The sequence below is a fragment of the Sardina pilchardus genome, chromosome 1 (genome assembly GCF_963854185.1).
Source record: "Sardina pilchardus chromosome 1, fSarPil1.1, whole genome shotgun sequence".
Classification (NCBI taxonomy): domain Eukaryota; kingdom Metazoa; phylum Chordata; class Actinopteri; order Clupeiformes; family Clupeidae; genus Sardina; species Sardina pilchardus.
The window spans coordinates 1,759,756-1,769,755 of NC_084994.1; the positions used below are offsets into that span (position 1 = coordinate 1,759,756).

At 45.9% G+C, this 10,000-nt stretch overlaps 2 protein-coding genes across 3 annotated transcripts in view; one reads left to right on the top strand and one right to left on the bottom strand.

Annotated features, from left to right (window-relative positions):
• The window catches only part of LOC134080710 (NACHT, LRR and PYD domains-containing protein 12-like), a 410,628-nt gene that overhangs the window by 278,638 nt on the left and 121,990 nt on the right, over positions 1-10,000 (bottom strand). The gene's annotated exons all lie outside the window — the stretch shown is intronic.
• On the top strand, positions 3,287-5,570 carry LOC134080958 (tripartite motif-containing protein 14-like). Of its 2 annotated transcripts, none has more exons than XM_062537540.1 (3): positions 3,287-3,400; positions 4,853-5,315; positions 5,394-5,570. In XM_062537540.1, exons 1-3 carry the CDS (start codon positions 3,349-3,351, stop codon positions 5,506-5,508), a joined length of 630 nt encoding a protein of 209 aa, XP_062393524.1. In that variant the 5' UTR covers positions 3,287-3,348; the 3' UTR covers positions 5,509-5,570. The 2 variants fall into 2 exon arrangements, with proteins under 2 accessions (XP_062393524.1, XP_062393523.1); XM_062537539.1 differs by lacking the exon at positions 3,287-3,400 and adding an exon at positions 4,605-4,747.

The window sequence follows — 10,000 nt, forward strand, 5'->3', positions numbered from 1 at the left end:
GTGTTGCTCAAGAGGAAGTGCGACCTGTGTGTGTGTTTGTCTGTGAGTGTGTGTCTGTAACCTTTGGTATGTGAGGTGTGGTACGTTTCTCAGGAAAAAATGAGAGAAAGAGAGAGAGATGATTTAATGCAATGTGTTGCGCAAGAGGAAGTGTGACCTGTGTGTGTGTTTGTCTGTGAGTGTGTGTCTGTAACCTTTGGTATGTGAGGTGTGGTACGTTTCTCAGGAAAAATGAGAGAAAGAGAGAGAGATGATTTAATGCAATGTGTTGCGCAAGAGTGAGTGTGACCTGTTGAAGGACTGAGCATGTGCAAGAGTGAGTGGGAAGTGTTGCAGTACTGAGCATGTGCAAGAGTGAGTGGGAAGTGTTGCAACACTGAGCATGTGCAAGAGTGAGTGGGATTGCAACACTGAGCATGTGCAAGAGTGAGTGGGAAGTGTTGCAACACTGAGCATGTGCAAGAGTGAGTGGGAAGTGTTGCAACACTGAGCATGTGCAAGAGTGAGTGGGAAGTGTTGCAACACTGAGCATGTGCAAGAGTGAGTGGGATTGCAACACTGAGCATGTGCAAGAGTGAGTGGGAAGTGTTGCAACACTGAGCATGTGCAAGAGTGAGTGGGAAGTGTTGCAACACTGAGCATGTGCAAGAGTGAGTGGGATTGCAACACTGAGCATGTGCAAGAGTGAGTGGGATTGCAACACTGAGCATGTGCAAGAGTGAGTGGGAAGTGTTGCAACACTGAGCATGTGCAAGAGTGAGTGGGATTGCAACACTGAGCATGTGCAAGAGTGAGTGGGATTGCAACACTGAGCATGTGCAAGAGTGAGTGGGATTGCAACACTGAGCATGTGCAAGAGTGAGTGGGATTGCAACACTGAGCATGTGCAATAGGGATGTCCCGATCAGGTTTTTTTGCACCCGAGTCCGAGTCCGAGTCATTTGATTTTGAGTATCTGCCGATACCGAGTCCCGATCCGATACTTTTAAGTATCAATGATAGGCCTATAGCCTACCTTTAACTATTGCTTGTTGCATGTCATTAGGCCTATAGGCTACACTATATTTTGAAAACAAAGACCATTTTTTTTACTTTCTAGTCATTTATTAAACTAACCATTTTTTTATACCTGCAGTGTTTATTAATAGGCCTACCTTAAATCTAATTTACGTGTATCTCATTGATACTTGTTCAATCATAAGGATGAAAGAACTGAACATATGAAGCAAAATAATCAAATAAACTAAATTCATAGACATGTGTCTATTCTTCATCCACTATGCCCTCCATGAAGTTTGGCCTTTTCATTCGAACACCTTTTCACGTGACTCCTATGGATACAATGTTTAATTCTGGACTGAATCACTGAAACAGAAGTTGCGCGATCGCTGTCAGTTTTATTTACTTTCATTTTGCGTCATATAGCGCCAGTCAAGGCGTCAATAATTGAATAGGCTACAGAACGGAAAATGGCAGGGGATGGACAGGATTAGCTGACAACTCTGTGATGCTCGCTTTGTCCGAGATCAACTAACTGTATGCAGTTTTCGAGCGGCCAGATCAGACCGCTGTCTATAGCATTCACTGCCACTGGGCAGAGCAGCCACTCGTTTAAATCACACGGCTGCCTGCGAGGTAGCAGCCGCGGCCGCGGGAGAGAGAGGCGGTGAGTGAAGGAGGGGGCTAGGGGCAAACACACACACACACACGCACACACACACACACACACACACACACACACACACACACACACACACACACACACACACACAGCAGAGTTGTGTCGTTAACATAATAGAACTAGTATTTAGTTGATGACTTGCGGCCGTTTTACGCACGCCAAAGTGGCGGATTAGGCCTAAACTTTGTCATAATTCACTCGCCAGAACAGAAATCTACACGCCATTGGCGCTTGGCGGGTGCTAATTTTGAGCCCTGTCTGTACCACCATATAACAGCAAATACTAAGCTGTTATTTTCCCCTTTTGTTTTGAAGTATTATAGATCTGTTAAATATATATAAATAAATATATATCCGATCCCTGATCGGGATGTAAAGTCCGATTCCGATCGAGTCTGAAACCACGTGATCGACCCCGATTTCCGATCACGTGATCGGATCGGGACATCCCTAATGTGCAAGAGTGAGTGGGAAGTGTTGCAACACTGAGCATGTGCAAGAGTGAGTGGGAAGTGTTGCAACACTGAGCATGTGCAAGAGTGAGTGGGAAGTGTTGCAACACTGAGCATGTGCAAGAGTGAGTGGGATTGCAACACTGAGCATGTGCAAGAGTGAGTGGGAAGTGTTGCAACACTGAGCATGTGCAAGAGTGAGTGGGAAGTGTTGCAACACTGAGCATGTGCAAGAGTGAGTGGGATTGCAACACTGAGCATGTGCAAGAGTGAGTGGGAAGTGTTGCAACACTGAGCATGTGCAAGAGTGAGTGGGAAGTGTTGCAACACTGAGCATGTGCAAGAGTGAGTGGGATTGCAACACTGAGCATGTGCAAGAGTGAGTGGGAAGTGTTGCAACACTGAGCATGTGCAAGAGTGAGTGGGAAGTGTTGCAACACTGAGCATGTGCAAGAGTGAGTGTGACCTGTTGCAACACTGAGCATGTGCAAGAGTGAGTGGGAAGTGTTGCAACACTGAGCATGTGCAAGAGTGAGTGGGATTGCAACACTGAGCATGTGCAAGAGTGAGTGGGATTGCAACACTGAGCATGTGCAAGAGTGAGTGGGATTGCAACACTGAGCATGTGCAAGAGTGAGTGGGAAGTGTTGCAACACTGAGCATGTGCAAGAGTGAGTGGGATTGCAACACTGAGCATGTGCAAGAGTGAGTGGGAAGTGTTGCAACACTGAGCATGTGCAAGAGTGAGTGGGATTGCAACACTGAGCATGTGCAAGAGTGAGTGGGATTGCAACACTGAGCATGTGCAAGAGTGAGTGGGATTGCAACACTGAGCATGTGCAAGAGTGAGTGGGAAGTGTTGCAACACTGAGCATGTGCAAGAGTGAGTGGGAAGTGTTGCAACACTGAGCATGTGCAAGAGTGAGTGTGACCTGTTGCAACACTGAGCATGTGCAAGAGTGAGTGGGATTGCAACACTGAGCATGTGCAAGAGTGAGTGGGAAGTGTTGCAACACTGAGCATGTGCAAGAGTGAGTGGGAAGTGTTGCAACACTGAGCATGTGCAAGAGTGAGTGGGATTGCAACACTGAGCATGTGCAAGAGTGAGTGGGATTGCAACACTGAGTACAGGCTGGTGCATTATATAGAGCTGTCTGCTCCCCTGATGCACATCTGACTCCAGAGACACATGGAGCCACTCAACAGACCAGAGCCATGAACACCGACAGAGGCATGGACCCAAGCCTGACTAATCCAGCAAGATTTGGTAAGACACACACACACATGCACACACACACACACACATGCCAACACACACACACACACACACACACACACACACACACACACACACAGCATGAACTGTATGTGTGTGTGTTTGTGTGTGTATCAGAAGCTTCGTGGAATTCTGTAAGATGTCCGTCCCATTGACTTGCATTTTGTTTACCACACGGGTTATCACACGAGATTCATACTGCGTTCATGCAGCTCGGAACCTCGGAGGACCTGCCTTTAAAATGTCCCGACCTCCGAAAAAATTGTGTTCATGAGATCAGTTCGGAAAATAAATACAGGAAATGCATAAATACGTTATTACAACTGCTTAGTATGGTTGAGCAAGAAGGAAATTGTCTTGGGCGAGTGTTTCTGTCTGTGTTGTTAATTTAGTGACAAATTACCTTGCCTATTCGTAAGGACAGTGAAATTCACCTCTTGTGTTGTTGCAAGGGAGCCGTCGTGGTTGGAGAATATGATAGTGACGTCAAGTCGGACACCTCGGGGCACAAAACTTCCGCACGAGTCTCCGAGGAAAAAATCCCACCCGACCTAGCGTTCATGTCATTTTTCCGCTATCGGAGGTCAGAAATTTCCGAGGTTCCGAGCTGCATGAACGCAGTATCAGGCTTAAGGTAGCTGCTCCTATCTGGGTTATCACACGAGATTCAGGCTAGTGCTAGCTGCTCCTATGTGGGTTATCACACGAGATTCAGGCTAGTGCTAGCTGCTCCTATCTGGGTCATTTTGTTTACCACACGGGTTATCACACGAGATTCAGGCTAGTGCTAGCTGCTCCTATCTGGGTCATTTTGTTTACCACACGGGTTATCACACGAGATTCAGGCTAGTGCTAGCTGCTCCTATCTGGGTTATCACACGAGATTCAGGCTAGTGCTAGCTGCTCCTATGTGGGTTATCACACGAGATTCAGGCTAGTGCTAGCTGCTCCTATCTGGGTTATTACACGAGACTCAGGCTAGTGCTAGCTGCTCCTATCTGGGTCATTTTGTTTACCACACGGGTTATCACACGAGATTCAGGCTAGTGCTAGCTGCTCCTATGTGGGTTATCACACGAGACTCAGGCTAGTGCTAGCTGCTCCTATCTGGGTTATCACACGAGATTCAGGCTAGTGCTAGCTGCTCCTATGTGGGTTATCACACGAGATTCAGGCTAGCGCTAGCTGCTCCTATCTGGGTTATCACACGAGATTCAGGCTAGTGCTAGCTGCTCCTATCTAGGCCATCATACCACTGCCCTGTGTGTTTTCTGTATGTATGCATGTTATCTCTCTTTGCTTTTGTTATCTCTCTTTGCTTTTGTTCTGTGTGCACAGGTGGCTGTAGTTTCAGTCTGGAGCCATAGTGACATTTGTCATTCCCAGTGACATTTGTCATTCCCATAGTGACATTTGTCGTCTGCTTTTGTTCTGTGCGCACAGGTGGCTGCAGTTTCAGTCTGGACCCAAACACAGCAAACCAACACGTCCGTCTGTCTAATGACGCGGAGAAAGCCACCTGGGTACCTGATCCAGTGCCGTATCAAGGCCATGACGGGAGATTTGACAAGGTGCCCCAGGTCCTGTGTACGGAGCCTCTGCCCCAACGCATCCAGGTGGAGGTTGAGTTTACAAATGCTGTTGTTGCCGTCGCTTACGGAAGCATGAAGCGGAAGGGAGATGGCGATGATGTCCTGTTTGGCAACAATGACAAGTCTTGGTGTGTGGGGTACGATAGTGGCTCCAACAGGTACTTTGCCAGCCACAATAACACAAAAGAGTTGATATCAGCGCCCCCTGCTGGCTCCAGAGTGTTAGTGTTTCTGGACAGAGATGCCCACACGCTGGAGTTCCTCACCTTCACTCCCCCTCAGTCACTGGAATCCTGGTACAAGTTCAAGCCCACCTTCACTGAGGAGGAGGATCTCTACATGGGGTTTAGGGAGCCTCAGTCACTGGAATCCTGGTACAAGTTCAAGCCCACCTTCACTGAGGAGGATCTCTACATGGGGTTTAGGGTGCCTAGCACTGGGTCATCAGCAACCCTGACCTTTAGCTACCCTCGTCTCCTTCCATCAGGAGCCCAAACTGCTGCATGAGATGACCTCTACATGACCTCTACATGGGGTTTAGTTTAGAGTGCTGCATGAGATGACCTCTACGTGGGGTTTAGTTTAGAGTGCATCATGAGATGACCTCTACGTGGGGTATAGTTTAGGCTGCATCATGAGATGACCTCTACATGGGGTTTAATTTAGAGTGCATCATGAGATGACCTCTACGTGGGGTTTAGTTTAGAGTGCATCATGAGATGACCTCTACGTGGGGTATAGTTTAGGCTGCATCATGAGATGACCTCTACATGGGGTTTAATTTAGAGTGCATCATGAGATGACCTCTACGTGGGGTTTAGTTTAGAGTGCATCGTGAGATGACCTACGTGGGGTTTAGTTTAGAGTGCAACGTGAGATGACCTCTACGTGGGGTTTAGTTTAGAGTGCATCGTGAGATGACCTACGTGGGGTTTAGTTTAGAGTGCAACGTGAGATGACCTCTACGTGGGGTTTAGTGTAGAGTGCATCATGAGATGACCTCTACATGATAATGTAATAAATCCCCAATAATGTAATCACCCCGAAAATGTAATAAACAAATGCCAATTGAGTCCATTGAAAACGTAATACAACCTGATAATGTAATAACTTCCCGATAATGTAATAAAGTGCATTTCCCAATAATGTAGTAAACTTTTTACTGATAATGTAATAACGTATTGCATGAATGGGAGGTTATTACATTATCAGGTTAGCCTTCATTTCGCAGGTCCTGATAATGTAATAACTCCCCAATATTGTAATAAATTAACAGCAGACCACCCATAACTGGGGCTCAAGAGGTAATACTGTGTAGGCAACTCTAGCTGGAGAGCTCTAAAATGTTGCCCAGATTATCTTTATACCATGACACACGAATGCATTCAACATCTTGAAATTCAAAGGCTTTTAGCTGTGACAGACTATAAAACTTGCCGTAGATGTCGCAAAACAGGAAGTAAGCCTTGTAGAACCTGATAATGTAATAAATCCCCGATAATGTAATAACCCCGATAATGTAATAAACAAATGCCACTTGAGTCCATTGAAAATGTAATACAACCTGATAATGTAATAACTTCCCGATAATGTAATAAAGTGCATTTCCCAATAATGTAATAAACTTTTTACTGATAATGTAATAACGTATTGCATTAATGGGAGGTTATCACATTATCAGGTTAGCCTTCATTTCGCAGGTCCTGATAATGTAATAACTCCCCAATATTGTAATAATTTAACAGCAGACCACCCATTTCTCGGATTCAAGTGGTGATACTGTGTATCACATTATACTTCTACATGGGGTTTAGTTTAGAGTGCATCATGAGATGACCTCTACGTGGGGTTTAGTTTAGAGTGCTGCATGAGATGACCTCTACATGGGGTTTAGTTTAGAGTGCATCGTGAGATGACCTCTACTTGGGGTTTAGTTTAGAGTGCTGCATGAGATGACCTCTACGTGGGGTTTAATTTAGAGTGCGTCGTGAGATGACCTCTACGTGGGGTTTAGTTTAGAGTGCGTCATGAGATGACCTCTACATGGGGTTTAGTTTAGAGTGCGTCGTGAGATGACCTCTACGTGGGGTTTAGTTTAGAGTGCGTCGTGAGATGACCTCTACGTGGGGTTTAGTTTAGAGTGCATCATGAGATGACCTCTACATGGGGTTTAGTTTAGAGTGCATCATGAGATGACCTCTGACCTCTACGTGGGGTTTAATTTAGAGTGCTGCATGAGATGACCTCTACATGAGGTTTAATTTAGGCTGCATCATGAGATGACCTCTACATGGAGTTTAGTTTAGAGTGCATCATGAGATGACCTCTACATGGGGTTTAGTTTAGAGTGCATCGTGAGATGACCTCTACATGGGGTTTAGTTTAGAGTGCATCATGAGATGACCTCTACATGGGGTTTAGTATAGAGTGCATCGTGAGATGACCTCTACGTAGGGTTTAGTTTAGGCTGCATCATGAGATGACCTCTACGTGGGGTTTAGTTTAGAGTGCGTTGTGAGATGACCTCTACGTGGGGTTTAGTTTAGGCTGCATCATGAGATGACCTCTGACCTCTACATGGAGTTTAGTTTAGAGTGCATCATGAGATGACCTCTACATGGGGTTTAGTTTAGAGTGCATCGTGAGATGACCTCTACATGGGGTTTAGTTTAGAGTGCATCATGAGATGACCTCTACATGGGGTTTAGTATAGAGTGCATCGTGAGATGACCTCTACGTGGGGTTTAGTTTAGAGTGCGTCATGAGATGACCTCTACGTGGGGTTTAGTTTAGAGTGCATCATGAGATGACCTCTGCATGGGGTTTAGTTTAGGCTGCATCATGAGATGATCTCTACATGGGGTTTAGTTTAGGCTGCATCATGAGATGACCTCTACATGGGGTTTAGTTTAGGCTGCATCATGAGATGATCTCTACATGGGGTTTAACACACACATAGAAATACACACACACACACACAAATACACACACACACACACACACACAAATACACACACACACACACACACACACACAAACCTGTTTGTACAAGTGATTTTATTTTGATTTGCATACTTTACATACTTAAAACCCATAGATTCTTCTGAATTTCTTAATTTAAGAAAATATAATTACATTGTGAAAAAAACAAAAAACTAAATGTTCAGTTTTGTACACTCATACAGTGATGACAGTGACAACCAACTATATGGACAAGTGTGTGTGTGTGTGTGTGTGTGTGTCTGTGTGTGTGAGTGAGTGAGTGAGAGAGAGAGAGACAGAGAGAGAGAGAGAGAGAGAGAGAAAGTGCGTGTGTGTGTGTGTGTGTGTGTGTGCGCGTGTCTGCGTGTGTGTGTGTGTTGTGCTCTTCTAAGTTAGAGGCTGCTTCCATGATATATTTCTCCCAAGACATTCTCTGCTGTGTGTGTGTGTGTGTGTGTGTGTGTGTGCGTGTGTGTGCGTGTGTGTGCGTGTGTGCGTGCGTGTGTGTGTGTGTGTGTGTGTGTGTGTGTGTGTGTGTGTGTGTTGTGCTCTCCTCAGTTAGAGGCTGCTTCCATGATATATTTCTCCCCAGACATTCTCCGCTGCTGTGTGTGTGTGTGTGTGTGTGTGTGTGTGTGTGTGTGTGTGTGTGTGTGTGTGTGTGTGTGTGTGTGTGTGTGTGTTGGATCACATCCTCATGTCATGAGTTCCTGCCCCACAGACCCCATCCAGCTCAGGGCCGTGGCTCAACACTTCACTTGAACTTCACTGTTCCATGATCAGTACTGCAGGATAAAGGAGAGAAGAGGATCATCAATCAGTGTCCATGACAACCAAGAAACAGAATGACAGACAGAAAGAAAGACAAATATTAAAGAAAGAAATGGATGACAAGAGGAAAAGGGGGGAGAGGTGTGGGCTGAGGCAGAAGGACACAACCAAACACACACACACACACACACACACACACACACACACACACACACACACACACACACACATGAGAACTTCAACACATTTCTGACACTTAACACATTTTAAACAACTAAGACTAAGGCTAGAATGAACGAGCGAAAGAGGTGGGTGAGGTGGATGAAAGAGGGATTGACACAGAGGAAACAGAAGAGAGAAAGAAAAACTAAATATGAAAGAAATGAAGAGATGTCAGGGGGTTGGAAAGAGAGAGAGAGAGAGAGAGAGAAAGAGGAAAGGATGAAGGGACAGAGAGGGGGGATGAAAGAAGGTTGGAAAGAAAAGAGGGTGGGCAGGAATAAGACAGGAAGAGAAAGAGAGAGAAAGAGAGACAGAGGCAAGGATGAAGGGACAGAAGAGGGGGATCAAAGGAGGTTGGAAAGAAAGAGAGGGTGGGCAGGAGGAAAGAGAGAGAGAGAAAGGGAGAGAGAGGGGGGCAGGGTGGGCAAGAAGAAGGGAGAGAGAGAGAGAGAGAGAGAGAGAGAGAGTGGGCAAGAGAAAAAACAGTTATAACAGAAAACAGGTAGAGAGAGAAAGGGATGGATGAAAGATGGATGGATGAGTAAAAGCAGAGGAACACAGAGAAACAGACAGAAGAGAGAGAGGACAGAAACTAAAAGACAGGCATGTTACAGGATACAGGAGATTTACTCACTGTAGATACTCCAGTTTACAGTGTGGGTCCTTCACTAGAGCACAGAGCGGCTCTACAGCTGATGCACTAATCTGGTCATTACCATTCAGGTGCAGATGTGTGAGATTTGAGGAGGGAGACTTAAGAGCAGAGGCCAGATAGGAACAGCTCTTATCGCTCAGATCACACTTATACAGCCTGAAACAGAGTTAAACATCTGAATATTAATCACCAATCCTCGACTCTCACACACATACACACACACACACACACCCCTGCCTCTACCCTTACCTCCCTCAGTCACCCCCCCATCCACACACACACACTCTCTCTCTCTCACCACCACCACCACCACCACCCCCCCACACACTTTCCTACTTTGCTCCCTCCACCTCTCCTCACTCTCTCACT